Source organism: Xenopus tropicalis, chromosome 5 (assembly GCF_000004195.4).
Source record: "Xenopus tropicalis strain Nigerian chromosome 5, UCB_Xtro_10.0, whole genome shotgun sequence".
Classification (NCBI taxonomy): domain Eukaryota; kingdom Metazoa; phylum Chordata; class Amphibia; order Anura; family Pipidae; genus Xenopus; species Xenopus tropicalis.
This window is the reverse complement of record NC_030681.2, coordinates 54,605,839-54,633,102: the sequence shown is the minus strand read 5'-3', so window position 1 is coordinate 54,633,102 and position 27,264 is coordinate 54,605,839. Positions and strand designations below refer to the sequence as shown.

The 27,264-nt window shown below is 37.4% G+C and overlaps 1 protein-coding gene across 10 annotated transcripts in view; it reads right to left on the bottom strand.

Moving 5' to 3' along the window:
• qki (QKI, KH domain containing, RNA binding) overlaps positions 1-27,264 on the bottom strand; it is a 97,224-nt gene that overhangs the window by 19,825 nt on the left and 50,135 nt on the right. For 6 of the 10 annotated variants that reach the window (XM_012962562.3, XM_012962558.3, XM_012962560.3 and 3 more), the window contains 1 exon segment: positions 12,655-12,798. In XM_012962562.3, the coding sequence (XP_012818016.1) occupies positions 12,655-12,798 (144 nt within the window). 10 annotated transcript variants of the gene reach the window in all.

Sequence of the window (27,264 nt, the reverse complement as noted above, 5' to 3'; positions counted from 1 at the left end):
CAGTGAACCCTATTTGAAAGGTGGAAAGTAGTGGAAAATCTAAAAAAATAAATAAATGTAGGCCAATAAAAAGTTGTTAGAAATTGGACATTACATAACATACTAAAAGTTAATTTGAAGGTGGAACAACCCCTTTAACTACCCTCTACTCTCAGAGTTGCTCTAATGAACCATGGAGGTGGAATGGTCAAAAGAAAAGTACTTTTAATATCATTGTTCTGTGCTGAGTGACATAGAAAAAAAATGCAATTTAAAAAATAATTAGAAAACACACCAAGACCAGCCTTATGAATTGAGCTCAAAAATCATATGATTTTTTGTTGTGTGTGTGGTTCTTTTTAACTCTCAGTAGCTTGATTTGCATATGCAAATTAGAATTCGATTCAGTATTTGTCAGAATCTTTCATGAAGGATTTGTGGTTCGGCCGAATCCCAACAAAGTGAAGGATGCATACCTACTTTATACTCAAGCATTATAGCAGGTGGGACATTACAGGAGACTGCTTTTTAGGTCTTTTTTCTTCAGCTGTTGGGTTATGTCCATGCCTTTCTCTTATAGCTAGCTGCTTACCACTGAGTTTTATCACACTTTAAATGTAATCTTTTCTAGCAGCTGTTTTCTCATACTTTTGCTTTCACAAGTCATGAAGGTTTTGTTTTTAAAAAAGAATTTGGACAGAGCTAGCAAGGAAATGACTCAGAACCATGAAAATCCACAATTTACTTTAGAAACAAATCATCCACATTCTAGTACTCATGTAGAAACCCCAAAACCTTAACTGAACATGGAAGTGTGATGTGCAACCAAATCTTCAAAGTAGGTAAACTATAGTTACTGAAGTTACGAAAAGCAGTTGGAAAGGGACGTCCACAGTATTTTTATACAATGAAAGCAATTGTATTTCACTTTCCAATATAGGTTGTACATTGACTAAACATTTTCAGTGGTTTTAAAGTTATATAAAAATATAACTCCTATGTTGCACAACCCTGCTGGTTACCAAAATTAAAGGAAAAGGACTTCTGCTACACTGTTTGAGGAGTCAGAAACAGGGGTGAGTGCAGAAAAAAACTGTATTTACAAATGACTTAAAAACCACTAAAAATATTAATGTATATAAGAAGGTCACTTCAAATTGAATTTCACAGACAACAGTTTTCAAGTGACAATCCCCTACTTGGGAAAGCCACTGAAAACATTGCGACCAAATAAACATATAAAGTAAACAGCAATAAAGCAAAATAATACTGCAATTTTTTAAGAGATTTTAATAAACCACATATAAACGCATAATGTGGTAATAATCAGGAGTTCACATGTGTGTGTGAAATATGAAGAAATTGTGATTTCAGTTCACTGGTCAAGAGATTGCAAAATTAAAGCAAAAAGTCCCAACAGGCATTTCCAATAGTTTTAGCAGTGCCATTAGTAACAGTTAAGGAATTTTACTGAAACATACAGCTGCTCAGCCTTGTCAAATGCACTCCAAAACAAAATCATGCCCAAGAAATGGATATTTACCTCTCCCCTCCCCAAAAACAAAGTAAAGTGAACCATGCAAACAGATTAAAAAAAAATTAAAAAAAAGTATTTGCATCCTGCTGGACACATTTCTATCCTGTTTATCATATAAAAAATGTGGCTAGCAGCACCGCACTCTACTTTTGGAATAGATAATGCAGAAGTGTTCCAGTCAGTTGGCATGAAAACACCAGCACATCACTTCTGATTGCTACACATGACTTCTTGAGTACAAGTGAAGGTTAAACAAGCATAAGTGATGTTCATCACTTTAGGCGTTTGTGAAAACGCAGACTCCATTTTCTCACATTTCAGCAGCATTCGAGAAGACGAACAAGTCAGCAGGTCATAGCTTGGATTCCTCGTGAGTGAATGTGAGCCTGAACTGAGAGAGCATTAACTTGTGACCTAACAGAACCTACTCAAGAAGGCGACAGGCTGATTCATTTTCTCTTTATTTAAAGTCTTCCTCTGCAAATTGTGAGCCTTAACACACTGATCTGTCAAGCAGAGAACAGAACATTGCATGCACAGTAGTTAAAAATCAATACCAGCATAATGCATGCTGAAACAATACAAATCATTGATGCTTAGCAGGATTACTCAAAACAGATCTAATCTAGCAAAAGGCTATTCAATCTATGACTGGAACAATGCACTTGTTATTTCATTTTCTTTTACTCTAGGGATTTCATGCAAACTGTCTCCTGAAATGTGCTTACTGTACTGTATTTAGCTGAAACAATTTAGCCTAATAAGCCTATCCTCTACGAGGAAGAATTGCTTAACTCCTCCTCATTAGAAAAGCAGCTCTTTAGCAGCATTTTTTTGGCTGCTCAGCCTACGCAAGATGAAGAAACAATTTTAATTTTCCCATCATTCATTTATGGTTTTATGCAAACACCCCAAACCATTCTAAGAACACGCCTCTCGTATTCTGAAATTCCCATGGAAACTCATTTAGGATGGGAGATAGGCAGATCCTAAACCACTGCTTTTTATCCTAAGGCTAAACCTCTAAAATGGCAATTCTACTGACAGTCAAGTGAGATTACTAATTATTGTACTCAAGGTCCCTAGACAGAATGCCTGTAAAGATTTTAAAGGCTGTGCACAACAGAGAACAGTGGCAAAACCTTCTATCACAGTGCTGTCCAACTTCTGTTGTACCGAGGGCCGGAATTTTTCCGACGTACGTGGTGGAGGGCCGATAATGGAAGCCAGTTTTGACCACTCCCCTTTTTGAAACCGCACCCACTTGAAACCACACCCATGTTATCACATGACCATACCCATATTAATGGTTGTAGTACAGCAAAAACCTGCCATACTCTGCCTTCACTACCCTGCCTGTGTGTGCCATTCTCTGCCTGCCCTACCCTGCCTGTGTGTGCCATACTCTGCCTTCCCTACCCTGCCCGTGTGCCATACTTTCACTGTGTGTGCCATTCTTGGCTGGTTTGTGCCATACTTGGCCTGTGTGTGCCATACTCTGCCTGCCCTACCCTACCTGTGTGTGCCATACTCTGCCTTCCCTACCCTGCCTGCGTGTGCCATACTTTCACTGTGTTTGCCATTTTTGGCTGGTTTGTGCCATGCTTGGCCTGTGTGTGCCATACTCTGCCTTCCCTACCCTGCCTGTGTGTGCAATACTCTGCTTGCCCTATGATGCCTGTGTGTATGGCACACACAGGCAGCATACAGTGACACAATGCTGGCACTGCTCCTACAGTCTGCACAATAACTATATATTAAAAAACTTTTTAATTGAAGTACCACCTCAGTATATGTTCTTTTTGTAGTGTGCAGGGATTATTTGTGGGTTTCTACTGATTACAGCCTGAGCCTGAGGTGTGAACACTGCAGGGGGTGAACAATGCAGAGATTAAAAGGTGTGAACAACACAGGGTTTTACATATTTAAACAATACAGCCTGAATCTGAGGTGAGAACCATGCAGGGGGGCAGTTAATCACAGTACTGATACTACTTAGAGCTTACACAAGAGTAAGCCATCAAAGCAGCCAGACAGGTGGGGGGCCACACAGAGGGGGGTCGCGGGCCGCATGCGGCCTGCGGGCCGCCAGTTGGACAGCACTGTTCTATCACATAAAGGAAAGCATTTGCTACACTGCTGCTTGTGGTGATCTTAGTGATAAGCTAATGGTCAGAGTTTTGGCTGCATGTAAACATCCGGACAGATCTGTCACCAAGATTTTTTTAAGGAATTTTAGGCTTATGTGTGCATGTTATGCATTGTTAATCCCAGAATACTGAAGGAACTATGGTCCAGAACATGTTAATTTATAAAAAACAAGTTAACACCTGATGCCCCAAGATTCTGTCTTCTCGTTATGTTTTTGCTTGCATCCTATGCTGCTATTCAACTGGGCACTAACCAATAATGAAATCCATGCATGCCATGCAGAATTAATTCTACAGTCACTGTACACCCAAATGCATTTACACAGTCTCACTAGTATATAATTCATATAGGTTTACAGACATTACTCCTGTATCAAACTGAAACGATTCCTTTGCCTAACGAGTCTGCAGCTCACACACAATCATGCAATGACTCAATAAACTCAGGATATATTTTGTAAAGGATTCAGTAAAACAAGTGAAAAGGGCATTGTCTACATCTGTGGTGTTGTAAACACTTAATAAGAAGCTCTTTCACAAAGTTGAGCTGCATCACAAAGATTCTTTGTCAGCTGTCTCCCAAAGCTCCAAGCAGACATTACAGAATGAGCCTTCATGGCTCTTGCCTAGTCTGGGAGGTGGAACCCTGCTTGGCTACAGCTGTTCTTGACAGACTGCCTCCAAAAACCACTTTCTTTTTTATTTAGCGTCCTGTTTCATTTGTCAAGCAAAAGGAATGTAAACATCTCAAATATTAATGTGTTTCCGTAAATGCTTCTGAGAAGTTCTAGTGAGTAGCAGGTTTCTCCAAAAAGATGAAAGGAAACAAATTTCTGACTCCCAAGACAAATAAAAGCTACTGCATTTCGTGCCTAAGGGTCCCTATATCTATTGGGGCATGCGGTAAACACAATGCCAATAATGGCACAAATTTCTGCAAGGGGCCAACTCATTTTGAATTATGTATCGTACAATTATATATATGCCGGATGGCTAGCTATATATATATATATATATATATATATATATATATATATATATATATATATATATATATATATATATATATAGCCATCCTGCACATTTTCTGCTATTTACACAACACTAAGATATTATATCCATTTCAAAGAATCCATGTACCACCCACTATGGAAAGTAGATTGCCCTCCACTACCAATATCCTTAAAACTGAACAAGGCGAGGGAGGGGTTAAATGGCTGTAAATCTAAGGAAGTGGGAAAATAGTATATAAATAAGTGGCAAAACTATCACAGTTTGCTCTCAATATTAGGAATCAGAAAACGAAAGGAATACCCACAGTGGTCCTTCTCTTAAAAACAAAGGAACAGTAACCTAGACCAGTGATCCTCAACCAGTGATTCAGAAGCAACATGTTGCTCACCAAGCCCTTGGATGTTGCTCCCAGTGGCCTCAAAGGGGGCAATTATTTTTGAATTGTGGCTTGAAGGTGTTTTAGTTGCATAAAAAACAGGTACATTGCAAAACAGAGTCTATTATAGGCTGCCAGTCCACATTGGGGATACCAAATAGCCAATCACAGCCCTTATTTGGTACCCCAGGTACATTTCTCATTATTGTATTGCTCCCCAACTCTCTTTACATTTGAATGTGGCTCACAGGTAAAAAAAAGTTTGGGGACCCCTGAGCTAAAGTGTAAAGCTACTCTCCTTTCACACAAAGCACTTTACAATGCTCACAATATATTAAGACCACTTCACTGAGGCAAACAGATAACATGAAAGACAGCTGTGAAACTGCAGTAAGGCATTACATGTTTTAGCTAGTAAGCTAAAATTTCATGTATAGAATCCATTATAGTAACACATTTTATGATCAACATTACTATTTATCCATATATTGAATGTTTCTACCTTGGTTGGTGTTTGGGATCTTACATACACCACAAAATTTCCCATAGCTGAATTTACTTTATAACTCCTAAAAGAAAAATAACTAATACAAGTTTTAATAGAAAGCTAAAGAAAAGGTATTGGTGATCAGTGTACATGTAGAAAAGCTTTTAAAATGATAGGAAAAGCAAAAGAAAAATGCATGCTACTAGTATAACACATGTTAAATGAAATGCTAAAAGCGAAAGATTACATAAAACGATCACTTCAACTTTAACAGCATGACAAAGTAGTGTGTTACAGCCAGCAAATAGTTTTCCCTCTTCCACTTTGCTTTGGCATGCTTTATGCAGGCCAGAATCACCCATTATTTTTGTTGGCATAGGATTTTGATAGTTTAATTTTGACTTGTAATTTAGCCGACAATTAAGCATCAATCTATTTTATGAGCCCTTTGCTATTATGCAGCACCTGCTAAACAGACAGAAGTTTAATTAAAAAGAAGACCATATTGCTCTGAAAATCAGAAGCAACAGTCCAGTAGCCTGAAAAACTACAATAGTGTATTAAACCAAATATATTAATCTATATTATACAGGAAACAGTTTTGTGTGACCCAGGATGTATAAGTAATAATGAGCAATGCATTCAGGTGCAGCTTTAAGGTCAACAAATAAGCAGATCTTTGCCTTATTAGGCCACCCAAGTGCCAGACTTCTCTGACATGTGGTCACTGGGCCAATGATCTGAATATAAAGAGACAAATGAAAAAATGTCTGTAGAGGGTCACATCAACAGCCCTATGCAGTCCCAGCCCGAAGGCTCTACTTCCAGCCTTTCTGAGGGAGCACTAATCATATATCAATTGGGGGGAAAAGCCTTGTGACACTTGGCTTTGAGGAAGTGTCACAGAAAATGCTGAAAAAAGTGGAGTCAATGAGAGGATTTCTCAGGAGATAATTCTCTTTGTATATGATAATCATGGTGATTCTCATGCAGTGGTCAATTCTCCGTATTTAAAGGAGAAAGAAATGTAAAAACTTAGTAAGCTTTATCAGAAAGGTCTATGTAAGGGCTGTGACGTCGGGTGACTTATCTCCCCAAAATGCCATCCCACCGGCTAGAGTGTAAATTGCCGGTGGGATGGCATATGCGGAATCGCCAAAGTTACCTCTCAAGGCCACTCCGGTGATTTCGGCAAATCGCTGCGCCGCGTATGCCATCCCACCGGCGATTTACATTCTTGCCGGTGGGCTGGCATTTCGAGGAGATTAGTCAACAAGGGAGATTTGTTGTGCGGCGACTAATCTCCCTGTCTGTCGCAAGCCCTAAATACAGCCAAAAGCACTCACAGAAACACTGCACTGAGTTCTCTGTCAAAAGATTTCTTGCGTCTGTTTTCCTGTCCAGAGACACGCAGCTCTCTCCTTTTCCCCCCTCCCTCAAGATTGCTAAGAACTCCTCCCCCCTTAGGAATTTGGATCTGAGCTAATCAGCAGGAAGCTTCCTCATAGTCTTACAAACTGAGCATGTACACTGGTCTTGGTCTCTGTGCAGGAGCGAGGCATTATGGGAACTTTCTTTACATAGCTCAGCATTTTTTCTTCCTGTCTGGCTTCTGATCATCTGAACAGGTGAAATATGGGGAGACTTAAGGGCACTATTGAGAGAACTGAAGGTATGCCTGCAGCTTGAGATTAACTCTTATTAGCCTTTCCTTCTCCTTTAAAAGAAGATCCTCTGTTTTATCAGTTCTTTTTGCATATATTCTGTATGTTCATTGCAAACACCCACTTATTTACATTGTTTTTGAATATTTACCATGTTATTAAAAAGTTTCTTATAAAACAAAATTCACATTTGTAATTAAGTATTAAAAAAATCTGAAAAAGGCAGTCTGAAAAATGACATTCACAGGAAACCTAAAATATTAGTCTTAATCAGTGTTAAATTGAATAATGCTGTAAATAAACCAAGGAGCCAGTAATAAATATAGTGTCAAAAATCAATTCTATCTATAAATCTAATTTTCATGCTTAATTCCTGCTTGTTTCCTAGTACTCTGCAGCAGTGTGTGACGGGAAGGGTTGCCTCACACATTGCTGACCTGCAAGGGAGATTTTCCAAGTCAGCAGTCATAGACCTGCAGGTAGAATTGATATGCTCACCAAGTAGGTCCTGCAAACCAGCAGAGTTAATGCTTTTTAACATCTCATATTTGGCATTCAGCCACACTTCCTGGTTGTGTGTTTTTTGCGGAACTGTTAGAGTGGGGGCAGTACAAATAATATGATTTATAGCTCCAAGTATATAAATATTACAAAGATGACACTTTAGCAAGGTATAGGCAATCTGCATTGTTTTTAAAAATATGAAAACTCCCATTTGTCATGAGATTCCTCGAGATTTTCATGAGCATTTTAGAATTTACCAAAATGTTTCCAATGGAACAGGAAGGGAATTTAAAGCTGTTAAAAGTCCACAGCACAGGGTTCTTTAGCAGTTATACTAACAAATACATAAATTCCAAAGAATCACATATTTTACATTATGCAAAAAAAGTAGGTGGGCTGGAAGCTTGTGGCTAATGCTAGATATAGTACTTGGTAAAAAGGTAAGGAGACGTGGGAGCCTGTGCATACCTGCATGTCTAAAGCACGGGTAAGCAATTGTTCTGCATAAACTGACCTACTGTGCATGTTAAGACATATGCATTAAAATGCTGCTTTTGTTTCTTTCAATGGTTTATTTATTTACCTTAGCTTTTGAATTAGAATTTTAGATACAGCAGAAAAAGTCGAGTTTGCAGATTACTGGCAAGGTCAACAGGGTCATTCTATAAATATGAAGTGGCACCCTGCTAAGTTCCTGATGTACCTCTGCCTGCCTCCTGGAGCGCTCAAGTGATGACTAGCTTACATCAGAGAAAATCACAAATACATTAGTACCATCTCTACATATTCCCCTTTAAACAATTTTATATTTTACACAAAGTTCAAAAGCATTGTGCTTTTATTCTGTAACACTAGGATGTCATTACATAGGTTCCAAATTCAACAGAACAAAAACCATAGATATTTCTTATTTAAAACAGGCAAAGCGTTTGGTTCAGCCAAGTCCCATTTATTAAACCAGTTCTGAAAAAGGGGGTATACTGTCTAATTTTTTTTTAAGGAATTTTTTTGTTGGGAAAACAGTGGAAGAAGTAAAACTAAAAGTGGTCCTAAATTTCACTGTTCTGAAAAAGTGGCACACACGATTCTTTGCTATATTCACCGAAAGGTGGATGTAGCAAGTACAGAGAAAAATAATGATTAATGACCTACACTAACCATACTGTTAATCACATCCCTCACATCAGAAAAAAAAGCATAGCATTTTAATCATTAAGTGCAATGAAAATTCGTATAATCACCAGCATATTTTTACGTAAACCCATAGAGGGACCTGATTAGAGCTTCAACGTAGCACAGTCCAAAAGATCTGTTAAGGCAGTAATACAAACCCCCATGCTTTACCTCCCACATATACTTTGTTGGCAGACACAATATGCCCAGCCATTGTAGCTATTGCATTAGCAGCGCCTTCTAGACAGAAAATCATATGCTTCAGCTTAGAGTAAATAGCAAGCTGAAAAGCATTCGATGGCTGCACAAATCACCCTTCAACATGAACAGGGGAAGGGACCGACAGATTAAGATAAGTAATGCTGAATGCAGATCACAATGTTACAAAAAAGATTTCCCAACCCTAAACATGACAAACTTGTATGCTGTTGCTAAAATATAGCTTTCTTAGTTTATCTCAATTAAATGTTAAACATATTTACAGTAGTTCACAAATGCAGGCAAAAATGCAAAAAAAACCCAGTACAGTTCAAATATTTATGGTGTTTTGGCTAAGAGGTCAAAAACACTACCATTCACCAGTCACTGCTTCCTGCAGAAAATCACTGGAGACTGCCCATATGACAACCCCTAGACTACAGGTCTAAACAGTAAAATATGAATTTGGTTATAGGAAATAAGTTCAGCTTTTTACTCTACTGTGCATGAGCACACGACCAGAAGAGAAGAGAAGATCCAAAAACATAATGGCTGTGTGGAGCTCCTACAGAAGTACCCTGGGCCTGTTCAGTTTTCAGCAAGCAGGAGCACTAGACTGTGGTCACAGGGAAGTGATTAAAATCACTGGAGGGGCTTAACATTTTGGCACCCATAGACATTATTCCTGGAAAATGCATGCATTTAGATATGTAAATTTATTTAGAACTATTACTTCCTATGAATTTCCATCCAAAGTCACAAAATTAACGATGATCACACTCTTTGTAGCATTTCATTAACTCTTATTTTTTATAATGTAAAGCTCTTCAAGGAAAAATCTTTCAAAGCAGCAGTTCAATCTCACAGTGTTGATACATTAATCTGTAGGTGTATAATCTCTAATATCACATCTCTTGTTTCACTAAAATAATGTGATGTGGTGTCTATACTGTAGTAATAAAAAAATTGTCTCTCTCATATTGAAATAGCAAGTTTGGGGGGAAAAAACACAAATTAAAAATCCTGGAAAATATAATTTAAGTAAATGTTTAAAATATAAATTAAACATTTAATGACTTTCATATTTGTAAATATAATTGCTGTTAAAACATTATATTTTAGCTCTTTTTTGTTCTCTACAAAGAAGGTTTTAGTTCTTTTTTGTTCTCTACAAAGAAGGTTAGCCCATGCACCTGGCTTAAAAAGGGACCAAAATCTCATACTGCGGATTAGCCATATGTTGCATATGTTGAGTCCATGGCAAGGGAATGCAGACATACATGTTCAGCAGCCTTCAAATAGTGGGAATTCAAGCCCACAGCAGCATCTTCTGATTCTTAAGGCCATTATCATCATATATAATCAAACTATTTAAGTGCTCTATTAGTCACCTACAAGTTGACATACTGAGAGGGCACATTTGTGAAAACTTGACAAATATGAAAAAAGTTGAATAACCTAGCTTAGTTATATCAGAGCGCATCAGCCCGAGGACAGTTATATACAGTAGAGGACAATATTCCCCAATAATAGGAAGGAGATGAAGGACCATATAAACACATAAGGCTGTAAGTGATTCTAATGCTATATAAATGATGATGATGATATCCCAAATAGGAAATACAGGTTTTACATGACAACTGACATCCCTAAGCACCACTTATAACTGATGGTATCTCTAAACACTTTCTAAGGATACAGTCTATAGTACATGAATTGTGAATTATGTATTGTGAGGTTCTAATAGTCATCAAAATAGGCATGATAGGAAAAAATAGACATCAATTTTTTTCCCTTTACAGGAATAATAAAATATCTGAACAAAGGAAAGTGGGAGACAATGCTTACAATGCGTACAAATGCTAGAGCCAGAATCCATCGTTTTGGAGGTAGCACTGCTTAACCATGACACTAAATTGGCTCTTTGGCCTAGGGAGGTATTTTACATTCACAGTGGGAATAAAATATTACCTTTAGTTTCTTCTAGCTCAGTGCTGTCAGAATTTTTCCGACCTACGTGGTGGAGGGCCGATAATGGAAGCCAGTTTTGACCACTCCCCTTTTTGAAACTGCACCCACTTGAAACCACAACCGTGTTATCACATGACCATACCCATATTAATGGTTGTAGTACAGCAAAAACCTGCCATACTCTGCCTTCCCTACCCTGCCTGTGTGTGCCATACTCTGCTTGCCCTATGATGCCTGTGTGTATGGCACACACAGGCAGCATACAGTGACACAATGCTGGCACTGCTCCTACAGTCTGCACAATAACAATATATTAAAAAACTTTTTAATTGCAGTACCACCTCAGTATATGCTCTTTTTGTAATGTGCAGGGATTATTTGTGGGTTTCTACTACTCCTACAGTCTGAGGTGTGAACAGGGGAACAATGTGGGTGATTACAGCCTGAGCCTGAGGCGTGAACACTGCAGGGGGTGAACAACGTAGGGATTAAAAGGTGTAAACAACACAGGGGATTACATTTTTAAACAATACAGAGGGTTTACAGCCTGAATCTGAGGTGTGAACCATGCAGGGGGGGGCAGTTAATCTCAGTACTGATACAATTTAAAGCTTACACAAAGGTAAGCCATGAAAGCAGCCAGACAGGTGGGGGGGCCACACAGAGGGGGGCCGAGGGCCGCATGCGGCCCGCAGGCCGCCAGTTGGACAGCACTGTTCTAGCTGATATGTAACCACTGAAGCAGAATATGCTGCCTTTAAGAATGTAGCACTTTAACCGTTTACTTAAGGCCGCCTGGAAATCTTGTACTTATCTTTACATAGCTTTTTTTAAAGGAGAAGGAAAGTCATTTTGACATTTTACTGCCAATAGATTTGCCACATTAGTGCCACCTAGAGTAATATATTTATTCTACAGAAAGCATTATCATACCTAAGTACACAGCTCTAGAAGGTTTTCTCCATTTGCTTAAGACAGCAGCTGCCATTTTAAGTAACTTCCTGCTGCAACTCTAGCCATTAAAGCTCAGATTACACATTCCTAAGGGAGGGGGAGGGAGTTCTTAGCATTCTTGTGGGGGGGGGGGCAGAAGAGGGGAGAGTTCTGCAGACTCCCCAGGAATTAAGGATGTTTCTGAGAGAGGAAACCAGACACCTGAACAACATGTTTACAAAATAGGAGAAAATAAATCCTGTGTTTCTTTTGATAGAGGACTCATTGCAGCTTTTCTATGAGTGTTTAGGGCTGTATTTACATAGACCTTTCTGTCAAAGCTTACTTAGTTTTTACCTTTCCTTCTCCTTTAAAGTATCTTTAGCTTGTATGAGCCTGTAGGAAAGTACATTGTCACACAGACAGTAGCTGAATGGTCAATCAATAAAGTCTGACCTCAGTATTCTGCTCTGTAGTGTAGCAGGAACTGAATGATCTTTGTATTTATTTGGTACAGTACAGCTACTATGCCAACATATGCTTCTCCAAAAATTATTATGTAAATTGACCAATCTATAATAGTAAAATAAACAGTGGTGTTTAATTTGCACTTTTGCTGTAATTGGTCTTCTGGTAAGCCAGTAGAAAAAAAAGTTACTTATACTTACTGCTGGGACCAACAGCTTCTTAACCTCTTCCACTGCTCTTTTTAACTTAATTTCTGCTCTGTTTTGTGCATCTTCAACTGTTATCAATACATGCAGATCTTCATTTAGATGCTCCCAGTTAGGCTTGCCTCTGTTTTGTTCCTCCTATAAAAAAAAACATATAATCAAGATCAATAAAACAACTGCTTATATTTGCACAGTCAAATCTTATTTCTCACTATAAAAGATTGCAAAGGAAATCACTAACTTAGTCAGTGTTACGTGTATCAAAATGTGTCCTCCAACACAATTTGCAGGTGTTCTCATATTACTGTATACGTATCTTAACAGAGCCTTTTCAAATAAAAAAATAAATAAATAACTGGGCTTGATTTTGCTCAGTTGGCACAGCAATGAAGCATTCCAGGAACCTGATAAGGTACAAATAAATCAAAAATAGCAGCATAAAGAATGATATCATTTACTTCCAAAAGTAATTTGTAGATATAGTATTTGACAGAATATTTAGAGGCCTTTTTATAAAGATATGTTTCACATAACAAAAACGTAGTGATTTTAGGAACCACAAATATTACACTATGAAGCCATTATTTTTAGGGATGCATTGAATCGATTCGGTATTCGGCTTTTTTGGGCAGGATTCAGATTCAGCCGAATTCATGGTCCTGGCTGAACCGTATCCGAAAAATCATGTGAATTTTTAAGTTGAAAATTTTTCTCCAAGCCTAAATTAGCATATACTAATTTAGATTTCAATTTGGTTCATTATTTGGCCAAATCCTTTACGAAGGGTTCAACAGAATCCAAATCCCTAATTATTTATCACAAATGGTGAGTTATGCCGGGAATTTCTTGGCCACCTGAATTTTTTCCAGACATATTGGGTAATGCCAGGTCTTAGGGATATAGGATAACGGTATCAAATAGTGTTTTGGTGCTATGAAAAAAAGTGGAAAGACCTTTTTTTTTTTTGTAAATAAATCTGGAAGGCACTTTCAATGTTCCAAAAATATATTTTGATGTTGCATAGAGGAGACTGCAAAGTAAAAGCATCTTTTGATGGCTTTTTATATTTCAAAGCTTTATTTTGCACCCCCACATTCACTGATGACTGATGTAAATGGATGTAGATAATCATTAGATCTTTAACTTGAACATAGCAGGTCAAAAGTATAGGGGATAAATTAATTGATGCTCTTTGAAGAGATAAATGCATAGAACATTGCAGGTAAAGTCATGCTCAAAATGGTGGTGAATGTATTCTTAAAAGTGATACGGACAAGAAAAACCTTTTAAAAATATGAATCTACGAAAAAAAGTTACCTATAGGTTGTGTTAATCATTTTTTGCTGATCGGTTTGCTTCTGTAAGTGCTACTCGAAATTCCTAAACCTGACTGGTTTGCCAACAACTGCAGCACAAATATGGCAACCCCCTCATAGAGGAACACGGGGGATCAGGCAGATGATGGATGTAGATAATGTATAGCATCGGACAAATACTTCTATGGCAAAATTATAAACAGCATGCAAAGACATAGTTATTATAGATGTCTTTTTAGTGTAGCTTGCTTAAAATCAGTTTACATCTCTGATTTGCTGTTCATTATTCGTATGGGAAAACACCTCACACAAGGTAACCTTTTACCACAGCTATAATTGCTTTCAAGGACTGTCAAAAATATGCAGGCAGGTGAAATTTTCAGTCTAGACAGATCAACTATGATCTAAAAAGACTTCCAGCCAATGGGGAATAAATGTCCAGATGGTCAGCAGTATGATCATGATCCACCAAACACCAACCATACCTAGGTATCTGGCGTGCTTTAGAATAGAATCTGGTGACTGGAAGGAAAAAAATGAACATACTATTTCAAAAAAAGTATATGGACATTTTTCAAAATATATTACATATTGTTTTCACATGTTGTGTATACAGTTTAAAAAACATAAGAGTGCTCAAATAACACCAACAAAAATTGCAGCACAGTTTTAAGGGGCGTAATGGATTTGAATCTTCTGAACAAAATCAAAAACAAGCAGCTGAGCCATAAAAACTGACAAAATCTGATTTTTTTCTTAATTAGCATTATAACCATTGCCCTGTGCAGAAAAAAAGGTTTCGAACGATACACTAATTATCTGTTTGAACAACAGCAGCAATTCTGTAACACTAAGCGTCAGAACACACTGATTGTCCTAACCCCTGCTGATACACAGCTTTAATTGTGCATTTATAGCCAGGGAAATTAGCAAAGACTTCTGTTCCTACTGTGCTTCTAATGGCAAAAGTTCACAAAAAGGAAGTTGTGCAGGATATGTCCAAGAAAAAAAAAATTAAGCACGTTTGTGTACAGCTCTGAATGCAAGCAATTATAGTTTGCGCTGTACAGAAAGTGACTGTCCAAAATCCATTTACGTCCATTCCTGCTCTGTGTAGACATTCATCCTTTGCTCTTCACTTTTTACATAAGCAGTGACATTTAAAGCTAACTCTTGTAAGCAAAAGCAAAGTCCGGGCATTTTGCATCACTTATTTGTTTAATAAACATGCCCTGTTATCTTGCTCATACGAAAATTAATCAATGTTTCCCAATGAAAATGTTTTAGAAGACCAACATACATTGGAATTTTATTCAAATCAGATTATGAAACAGATTTGCACATGTCCCACAAATCCATTAAACTGACCACTTAAGACTTTCTACCAATATGATCCCTTTGCACTGAGCAATTATAAAACAAAAAAAAAAAAAAAAAAAAAAAAAATAACTATAAGTCCAATATGAAAACAACATTTTACAACTAAAAACACTTGAAAAAAAGCTCAGATTTTTCTCAATAGCACAGGAATTGTTCAACGCCTGAGTGGTTTTCAGTTTCACTGGGTGGAATGGGTAACAAAACATTCTGAATCATCCTCCATTTCTATATTACATGCCTACACCTGCTTAGGGTTATGGGAAATCTGCACATCATTACAATACATCCCCTGATAATACCTCTGCCTTGCTGAATGTAAAACATTCTAAGAGGTGGTCTGGCATAATCACCAGAAAATGACTTCTAAGCTGGATCACCACATGCAAAGTTTGTTACATGCAGCAATCCATACCATTGTAAATCTAGATTTTTGCAGGCATTTTTTGCATGGCACTTCTAGACTTGTTGTTAAGCAGAAACTCATATGCTAGTCCCCATTCTGCATGGTTCTACATGGTTCTCTGATCCAGACTGCCCCTTTACACAGAGATCAGGCTTTTTTGGTAATCGAACAAATATATAACCTTTCCTTACTCCTCATGTTATTGATTTCCCGTCTGATACTACTCTTGAGAAACAGGAATAAAATCACTGCCCATGAATACTGTACAAGGAAAGGGAAGCAAACCACAACTCAACGCTAAGTACATTTTTTTTACAGCTTCCCATATATATTTTGACTGTCCTAAAATGTGCAGTTTTTAAAGAGTAAGAGTGATGTTAATGTGAGGAAGGTGATGTTAACAGGGAAAAAAAAAAACTTGTGCACAGGAATATTTTTTTATGTTGCATAATTTTTCAAGCTGTGCTTCTATATTACAAACATTATTGGGTATATTTATTATAGATAGGAATCCAATAAACTATTTTAATCCTGAAGGGTATATCACGTCATAAGGCTGCATCAATTACGAAGTGTACTTTGGCTTTGTTAGTTAGAGTTCTACAAGAAGACGCATTTGGAGACTGCTTTTAACTTATTTGCTCAGACAGGAGGGGCCTTCAAAAATTAACCATTGTACTAAATCAAAACTTGCTGAAATACAGCAACCCTGAGCTTGTGATTAATAGCAATATGAAAAATCGCAATTTATTTGCAATAGCAGAAATTTAACATTAAGCAGAAGAAACCGCTAGCACAGGGACATGTACACTCACATATTAGTTCATGTAAAGTCATGCCTGCAGTGTACCGGATACATTTCTCTATCAGTTTGAAGACTTAAAGAGATCCTCCATATAATAACTCTTATTGTGCATAATGAAATAAATACTGCTAAACAATATACATTTACTACTAAACATTTTCAGTGGTTTTGAAGTTATATTAATGTAATCGCAAAGGAAAACAGTATTTGTTTATCTCTACCTTCTTCCCTTCCTCTGACTCTTAGGCTGATGCCAGACATGGCGTAGGGCTGATATTTTCGGCAAGCGGAAAAATGCTTGGCGGAAATACAGCCCTACGCCTGCTACTTGTGCCTGCACCCGAATAAATGAGATACGCTCTGGTGCAGGCACATGTAGCCGATATACGCATGAAAACGCGAGACTTTGCATTATCTCTCGTTTTCATGCGTATATCGGCTACATGTGCCTGCACCCGAGCGTATCTCATTCATTCGGGTACGGGCACATGTAGGAGGCGTAGGGCTGTATTTTCGCCAAGCGTTTTTCCGCTTGCCGGAAATATCAGCCCTACGCCACGTCTGGCATCAGCCTTAAAGGAGAAGGAAAGGTAAAAACTAAGTAAGCCTTATCAGAAAGGTCTATGTAAATACAGCCATAAGCACTCACAGAAACGCTGAGTCCTCTACCAATAGAAACACAGGATTTCTTGTCTCCTTTATTGTAAACATGTTGTTCGAGTGTCTGACTTTCTCTATCAGAAAAATTCCTGTGGCCAGACTCTGTGCAGTTCTCTCCTCTTTCTTGCTTTCCCCTCCCATAAGAATGTTAAGATCTCCCTCCCCCCTCCCGTAGGAATGTGTGATCTGAGCTATAATGGCTAGACTGCAAACAGGAAGCTATTTAAAATATCAGCTGCTGTCTTAAACAAACAGAGAAAGCTTCTAGGGCTCTTTACTCAGGTATGGCAATGCTTTCTGCAGAATAAATATATTGTTCTAGGTGGCACTAATGTGGCAAATCTATTGGCAGTAAAATGCTAAAATGACTTTCCTTCTCCTTTAAGCTGACCATACATGCTAAGATTTTTAAAAGATCTTTTCCTTATCGTAGGACCAAGCGAATCCCAAGAGTTTGATTTGCCCATCAATAAAAAGGCCATTTCAAGCGATATCTGCTTGGTCCAGCAAACAATAGGCTAATTTCATTGTTAACAACAAAAATTTTCAAGCTTGCTGATCGATTTTCTGACAGACATTGGATGAAAAATCACTAGTTGCACAATCATTCGTTGGCCACTAACCTAACAATAATTTGACAAATTTGTTGGATCGCACTGAAATAAATGTATATTGCAACAGTGCTTAAAATCACAATTTTGTTCTGTATGCAAAAAAAAAAGCAAGCTTTACAATCATTAGATAAATCATTTTTTCACTTTATGAATAAGTATAAAAAAAAAAAAGGTGTTCATCAAAGCACGGTGCTGTCCAGTGGCTTCTATTTAGTGGGCTAATTATCTAATACAAATAGTACAAAAATAATGATCTCATACAAAGAAATCTACAGAACCCTTGAAAGTGCTAAGTGCATAAAAATCTGCTGGAGGACCACACAAGGTGTTTACTCAAAAAGTTCCCTACATTTGAAATAAGGCGCGTAACATATCTGTAGCAATTATTTTCACAGGGCTGCAATGTTTACAAAGTGTTAAAAAAAAAAGACTATCATCTTTCAACACAAAGTTTCAGCAGAATCATGTAGCCAGTGGGAACAGAAATAAGGATCCACTACTTTTCACATCAAACAAGTAGCTAATTAACAGCTATTCTGGCTCTAACCATTATCAATGAGACACAATGCAGCTATAAGTTCTTTCAATGCCAGTGCTCAACAACAACAAAGCCTGGCTGATGTTTCAGGGTCACATTCATAAATTCAGTGCTCAGCCAGCCACCTATAATTAAACAGAAAAGAGAAAATAATGCCAATATTCAAGTATGCTTATATGTGAGCATTTTCCTTTTTGTTTAGATGATTGCCACTCATTCCATAGCTCTAAGCAGCTACACTTTGTGTTTCTGATTGCATAGCAATTAGTCATGCTCACTGGATTATAAAATAAAAATGCATCACAGTCCCAAATGCCTACAATCAGGACTATATTCTGTTAAGGGTGTGAGCTGATTAAAGAACTGCTATTTTGTAAATGGCGATTGGCTGTACCATACCAATTCACATATAAGAAAACAAATTGGGTGATTTGCCGATGATGTAGCTCTGTGGGCTGCAGAAAAATGTTCAGATTCACCTTTCTATTTAATCAAGTCAATGCAAAGAGTTTCTGTGGCACTTTAATTGACCAGCATCCTTATACCATTACTAGTACAGTCCCAGTGCAGCCCTAGTTTGACTTCCATGCTTCAACTATTTACCTTCCTCTTGATCATTAACAAATATACTTTCTGAAGGAGATTCAAGGTAAAACACACCCCATTTTTAATCTGAGCTCATAATGTAGTTTAACCCCTCCCTTACCTTGTTGCATTGTGAAGTGATTTTTGGGACTATGGGGCTATGTTGAAGAAGAAAAAATGCTTATCATTGGTTGCTATGGGTTTCTACCCAAGTGCAAATTTGCCAAGTGTTTGTAAATCACCCCTGGAACAGAGTAGATTTTATTCCTATCAGCGGTTTCTTTTCCACAATGGTAAAAGCTTGAGGAAGCTATAAAAATGATAAACTCCAAACTGGGAGAGTTCCCACACAGAGCAACTCATATTCATTTCCTTGCAGCACAAAACTACAAATATTTTTTTTTATTCTTAAGAATGTGATAATAAAAATGCATGCTGAGCTCATAAAGTTCCAATTTTCCAACAACATATTGAGGAGGTACAATAAAGCAGTCAATCATGCAACAACTATTGTAAGCTATTTTAAAAGTTACTTCCAAATTTAGAATACCGTCAAAACTTAAATTAGTTTTAATAAGTTTGAGGGCTATAATTTTTATAAAAGATCTTGTACTGGATAAGATGAAGGAATTTAATTTTAAGAATAAAAGTAATTGCTTGGTAATGGCAGGAAGGCAACATGTAGTACAATATACTAATTTACTTTCTAAAATAAATGCCCACTATTGCAAATACAACGGTACAATTAGTCACAGACAGTCTGTAGGATATTCTGAAATGCTCAACGGGAAGAGCAGACTTCTACATCAGGATGGAGTCAAGACTTTGCATAAACGTGCAATTTTGGGGAAAAGCAAATACACACAAAGAAGATTTTGCATAATAATCTATGCATTAGTGTTACTGGAAAAAGTTAAAGTAAATCAAATTAAATGTGGCATGCTGCCATGGAACCAGTGATTTACAATACATAACTATATTATATAACTAAATCTTAGACAGGAGCATAAAATACCAGTAAATAAAACCTGGGAATTCAGTACAGGTATGATATCCCTTATCTGTTAAATAAATAGCCAGGACACTTAGAATTAAGGGAAGGCATTTCCATGTTAAGCAAATAATTTGGGGGGAAAAAAGTCCTTTTTTTTCTGTAATAAAATCGTACATCATACCTAACTATAACTAAGATGCATAATTGCATATTAGTGGTAAAACATTTCTATGTACCATATATATATATATATATATAACTTTTTTTTTTTAATAAAGGTATAGAGATCCAAATTATGGAAAATAACCTTTTTAAACAGAAAACCAGAAGTTCCAAGCATTCTAGATAACATATCCCATACCTTTACTAAACAGATACACATTATGGCTTGCAGAAAACAATTCCTATTTTTCATTTGCAGTGTGCACATCCATTACTCTATTAATACACAGCCCTCCTTTCCATTCCTAAATGAGAGAATCTTTTCCCTTACATCTACGTCACATCTGAAAGCATGGAACAGCTGCAAAAAGCTGCCATTGCAATTTTTAAAACAATTTAAGCCATCAGCATTTTCACTTCCTCATCCAGGCATCTGCACACATTGTTACACAACATTACTACTTCTATTTTTCTGAAATCTTTACATTTCACCAAAGCTGCTGACTACAGTCTTCCTGCATGATACAAAAGAGGACAGTAGGAGACAATGGCACAGATAAAGTCTGACACAGATAGAAAATATATAGCATTCTGACATGCTCATTTTAATGTTAAGGAGCCCTGAAAACATTGTGTAAATAACTTTTACTGAGCAAATGGAAAGGTTTATACAGTAGAACAGTAATGTGTACCTATGACACAGCTTCTGCAAGCAGGTCAGAAGCACAGTACTCTCTTTGTCTAATTTTTTTATGGATATAGCAAGCACAGAATAACAGGAATTCGGTTTCAGAAGGCTAAACACAAGAATGCAGCATCTGTATTCCCCCAAAAATAAACTTAACAAAGGATGGACATTTAGGCTGATGTCCCACGCAGAGGTTAGTTGTTCACGACAGATCTCTGTTAACGGAGGCGACAAATCTCTTCTAAGGGCAGTGGCAGACGGGGAGATTAGTCCCCTCGCTGGTGGAATGGCATACACTTCGCTACAATTTGCCGAAGTCGCCCGAAATTGCCTTGAGAGGAAACGCGGGGTGACTAATCTCCACATCTGCCACTGCCCTTAATGCCTTTTTCTACTGGCAACAAAGGGAATCACCGGTGGAAAGACTTACAAATATAGCCCCACAGCTGACAAATCATTGCCTACGGGTGAAGACATATGGATCTACTTAGTAACAGCTACTAAATGCCACAAAATAACCTGCCTTAGACATTACTAAGAACTGCCTCTTCTAAAAAAAACATGTAGAGACAATTATCAGTAAATAATCAGCATTGTCTATTTTTGTAGGTGTGAGTAGCTGCTAGCAGCTCAGTGTGACTTCATCCTAAAGCTGTCCATTCAAAGGTTAATAAAAGCTGCTGACTTGGTCCCTCCAGAACACTGTACCAACTTATTTGCTCATGGAGGAAGGGGGACCTTCCCGACATTTGTGGCTAAAAAACAGATATAAGTCAGGTTTGAAAAACCTGCCAGGTAAGGACCATAGTGGCGCACTAATTTGGTCTTCATCTGGTTCATGTAGACCTGCCTTATAATACGATTGTTGGCCCCTGGGAAAGCCTTTTAGGGCTCTGTAAATCGCCGGTGGGATGGCATTTCGGGGAGATTAGTCGCCCGCGACAAGGGAGATTTGTCGCAGGCAACTAGTCTCCCGTGTGCCAGAGCCCTTAGAAGTCAATCTATTTAAAAAAAAAAGTTTAATTTAACTAATAGAAAATAAGTTACATTTTAATAGCTTCTCTGTACCAATTAGATCAAATGAAGATTACCAAAATAAAGATATAAACATAAGCACACATAAACATAAATTGCAACACAAACTCAAAGCAAATTAGTTGCAGTTTTAAGTACATTCTCATTTGAGTTTCTAAAAAAAAAAAAAAAAAAAAAAAAACACTGAAAATATAAAACCTATGAAATGCTGGGGAACTTTACTTCATAAGCTAACTAAGAAGTAAATCTTTTATACACCGTAGGATAAGAATTGTTGCTTTGTGTTGCCACAAAATTAGGCTGCTTCACAAATTTGTAAAGCCAGCAGAACCAGAGAGCAACAACCAAGAACTGCCAGTCCCCATGGAACTACACAGCGGGATGCATGCATTATTCTAGGCGAAATAAATTATTAAGAGAACTGCACATGCAATCTACATGCTACAGTAAATATAACAGAAAAGAATATTTTATGAACATCTGGCTGTATTCCCACAGTTAATAGATGTTTTACTGCCATTAAGATGCCTGGTAAGTGCAAAGATCAGCCAGAAGGTGCTTCCAAGTAATGTTAACCATTGAGAAACCAGACCAACATTTCCTTTATACAAATAAAGGAAAATAAAAATCACAGTGCAGTGATTCCTTTATATGAAAGTATTATGCTTTAGCAAAATGCACCTGTGGCATGCAAAATACAGGAGGTGTATAAAAAGGTACTGTTTTTCTTCAAGGTTGTTGACCCATTAACCCTGCTTACACAACACTTTCAAAATTAAAGCTTTTCCTGAAAAACTGCAGTCCACAAAAATATGTCTAATATTTAGCCACACAGCATATTTATTCCCCTTGCTGGACTAAATTGTTGGACTAAAACACTGCCCACTAGTTGGGTTGATGTTTTATGTTAAAGAGGCACACATAATCCAGATAAAACACAAAATACTGTTAGTGCAGCATCCATTGCATTTTCCTAAACTTTCTCTAAATTTAGTCTGCCGGCTTTGAATCTTAAAGAAAATGGACAGTGGCCATATCTTAAATCATTCCTGGAAGACTGCCCCATTAGATTAACAGCTCACCAAAAACAGGCATGGTTTTCCACTGTGACAAAAAGGCAGGAGGACCCAAAACCACCAAGTGAAAATGTGCGCAGTAAGCCTCATTACCAAATTTGCTGCTGCTCTGTATTGTTTTGCAGCCCCTTGCTAAATCTCAAAACAGCTGCTTTTCCACAAAGATGTTCCAGCCTTTGGCCAGTTAGAGCATTAACTTTGATTGTGCCCCACCAGCAAATCGGTGCTACTAAAAATGAGGATCAAGTCGTCAGATCTGATCTAATATTCCTGGCTGTTTACAAGCCCATGACCACACCTTACACAGTATCATGTGCATAATGCAGAATTCAGTTTAAGAAGTGAGCAAAGCTAGTAAGCAGCAAAAACATTTGGTTCAGTTCCCCTCACTAAACACCAGCATTTGCAGAAGCACAGGCAAGCTGCTGAGAACCTGGGAGACATCATCCTGGACTATGATAATAAACCATTCAGTTAACATTTTTCACACCAGCAATTACCAGTGCTTTGGGAACAAAGTGCCCCAAAGTATCCAACTTGCCATAGTGCAGAAATTAAAGTGGAAACGTAGATTTTCAGGTTATTCCACAAACTAGGTGAACCGGTATTGTTTGGAGTACAATGTATTTCTAAGATTAACAAAACTGGATTTTTGCTGCTACATTAAAAAGGTCTCTTTAAAAACACAATTTTGAAACATAACCTTGGGTTACCAGTCGGAAAAATGTTATTCACATGATTTTCAAACGACACATAAAATGTAAATTTTTACCCTGTTGCAAACAACACAAAAACAATGGATTGACTGGCCCTCCCCATAGCTGACATTTAAATGTCAGGAAAAACAAAATTACTTTGTGGGGTATTAAAATCTAAGAAATTAAGGGAAGCCAGAAAGAGATTCGGATGTAAAGCAAACAGCTGAACTGCATGCCAAGTCCTCAATTTTTTTGTTTACTAGGGGGTTATGAAAACCATCAGTGACTTCAGACACTTAGCGTCTGTTTTTCTAGGCCTAAGGTTAAACAAAAAAACAAATCACACAATTTTGCCAAGCAGCTTGTAGCTAAATAGCTTTCTGTTTCATCACTTCAAGAATACTTTATCAGCTCACATTACTTCAGCACTCTCCACCCACTGACTGCCATTTGCCTTTCAAAACACATATACTAGCTACAGTTCTCTCCTTTATACAGCTATTTATAAAGCACTAGCTTTCTAGCATATAGACTCAAGCATAGAAGCTTCTGCACAAAGGCATGCCATGAAATACTAACAGATTGCCATTGCTCCTTCTTGTAATGCACATGTTTACTATATTTAACTTAAAATTTCATATCAAGCATATAAAGTATAAAGCAGCCAAAACCAAATTTAGGTTGTGACAACACCATGATAATGTCACTGAAAGAGGTGTGCAATGCCCCCTTTGACTGCCGGCAGCCTGCAGGCTCAAAATCAGTGTCAGCACTGAGACTTGCTAATGAATCCTGCAGGAAGCACACACCCAATGGTACTATTGAGTACGCTGTAACTAGGCGAAATTTAATCTCTGAATTTGAAATAATAAAATAAGTTTTTGAACTTTGAATGGTACATATTAATTATATAAGTGGGTGAGTTGATCAGGAAGTAAAGTTTTGGTATTGATCTACTATTTATTTTTTTTTGCATCTTTCCCTCTTATCTTTTCTCACTACCGAGCATTAGACAGCTGTAAAACACAGATTATAGTGCTACTTTCAAAAGCTTTCATATTCACATGGTGCAGCCTGGCATGGGAACACAAGTAGTATCTAAAGTTATAATTTCAAACTGAGGATGGTGGTAGGTGCCTATCACACGTATCACAAATTTGCTTACTTCACCTATTCCTGTGCATTTCCACTACAGCTGTTTTTTATATGTGTAAGTAGAGAAATGCTTTTGCTGTGGCCTGTGTTAGGGGACAAAGATGACAAAGCAGTTAACTGAGACAGCAGGGATTCTATCACACACTATACTCCTACACTATACTCCCCTACTCTTTTGATATTCAGGAGGACTGTAATACTGATAGCTGCCATGTTTTTAAATAGCTGCAGTTTTGGATTGCCCCTGATCCTGTTGATGACGAACTTGTGGGGAAGTGAAAATTGACTGCAAAAAGCCAAAGGGGCACAGATAATATTTCAAGAATGGATGCATTAATAAACACTGAATTTTCATTTTACAATCCTGCTGAATAACTAGGGGAAACTTAACCAAATAAACCTGTTACTATGAAGTACAATAACCCTGCAGCCACTCAGGTAATTGCACAGCAATCTTCTAGCATAAGCTGCAGCAAAAGGAGTTGTTATCCACGAACAGGTCCTGTTTTATTATTTGTAAAAATGTGCCCTTGACAACGGCCTTAGAGGCCGAAATGTGTTGGGTTATGCTTTTGATATACTAAGATGTATTTTTCTAAAAGAGAGAAAAAGCAGAGCATATTTATTTTAGGTTCAAAGAGGCATAATTTAGCAACAAGAAAAGGTTCTCAAACCTTTTGGATTGTTTATCTGTGCACTGGTATCTAAATTATCTAGCTTGCAAGGACTACACATGGAGAAGCTTTAATGTCCCTGGTTAGCTCAATAAATAAATATTCCTTTTCTATTAAAACAGGCAAAAAGTATTTTCAGCACATTAACTGCACTCATGCTGAAAAGACATACACAAAAAATTTGGTGAGAGGACATACTGCGGATTCCGCAGATTTTTTGAAATGCATTATGTATAATAATGATTGTATTTTAGGCCTTCAAACTAAAAAATTAAAACTATGGGCTAACACTAACAAAATACATTTAAGACAATAATCAGTTTATAAATAGAGAATCTTTACTTACCTTGTTCAGTGCCAATATACTGCACTCCAGTATATTGGTAACAGCCTGAATGAAGCATGTTGAAACAGTAATAATGACTAGTTAGGCTTGTGTTGTTGACACATAAAACACTTAAACATTTACCAAATGAGAACTGTAACAAAAAAGGAAGTAAAATGTGTTTTTGAACAAACACCCCAATGCACCAATATATAATGTAGGCAAGGAAACATGTACATATAAATGAGTTCTCACTAATCAAAATACAATGCAGCAACAAAACCGTATATAAGCAAGTCTATAAGAAAACCAGGTATCAAGGCAGACAAGATTATTATAATATGTGGCCTAAGCTGTACTCATACTCCCCATAGCAAATCGCAGCAACCTTGTGTCATTGTCATCACCCCCAACTTTTATTCCCATACACTCAGGAGCAAGTTAGGTCAGGACTCTTGTGGAGGGCGAATAAGTATCTGCAGAGTGTGTTTGGTCATCTGCCAACCCAGAACTGCATAGATCTCACATCTAAGAAGTGATCCCATTAATTATTTATAGAACAGTCTACCCATAAAAAGACAGTATGTAACTGTGGAGTTTACCTGTATTGTTTCAGAGCAAAACTTACAAAATAACTCTTTTTCCAGCTTTTTCTAGTTATAATATACATAGTTAAACCTAGTGGTCAGAAATATTGTCTTTAACGTGAGGCTGGAATCGTATGAAATATCATCTTTAACGTGAGGCTGGAAGCATTTTTTTGGGTCCATCTCTGCTCAGTGTACCAGGACTCAGGCGGAAGCTGTACTTTTTAGTACAGGGTACGCGGAGCTGCATAAGTGGATCTGCTTCTTTCAGCAGACCAAATGCTTCATGTTCCCGTACCCTTAGTAACCAACACTTACATTTTACTAATCTAGTGTAGTAATAATAGCTTAATTAGAAACCTGATTAAAATGCTTGGGTTACTGGATTAAGGCAAACACCTCCCAATGATGGCAGGAAAAGCTGGCCATACATGCATAGAACAGGTTGGGCCATATGCTAGACGGCCTGGACATGAAATCAGCTCAGATGTCAGTGCCTAAAAACCATTCTGTAATTCTGTCATATAGCAGTAGATCTATCAAAACTTAAAATTTAATCAGCCAATGCACCATGTTAGTTGATGCACAGTGCAATGGCACATGAAGTAAGATAAACCAGAGCTCCTGTTCTCTTCCTGTCAGACAAAAATAACTAGGGCTGTCAGACCAAACAAAAGAACTTAGGGTTTTTTTCATCCTTTTATTCGGCCAGTTACATGGCAGAGGTAAGGAATCTGTTATAATGAATTCTTATTTGAGGCAAACCAATTGTTTAATTTATAAAAAAAAAAAAAAAAAAAGTTACATATTCAAATTTCAAAATTAAAAGCATTTTACTAAATTGCAAGCGAGTTCTCAAAGTCTGTTAATTATCTGGCTTTTGCAATACTGTTTCAGGAGCCAGAACCA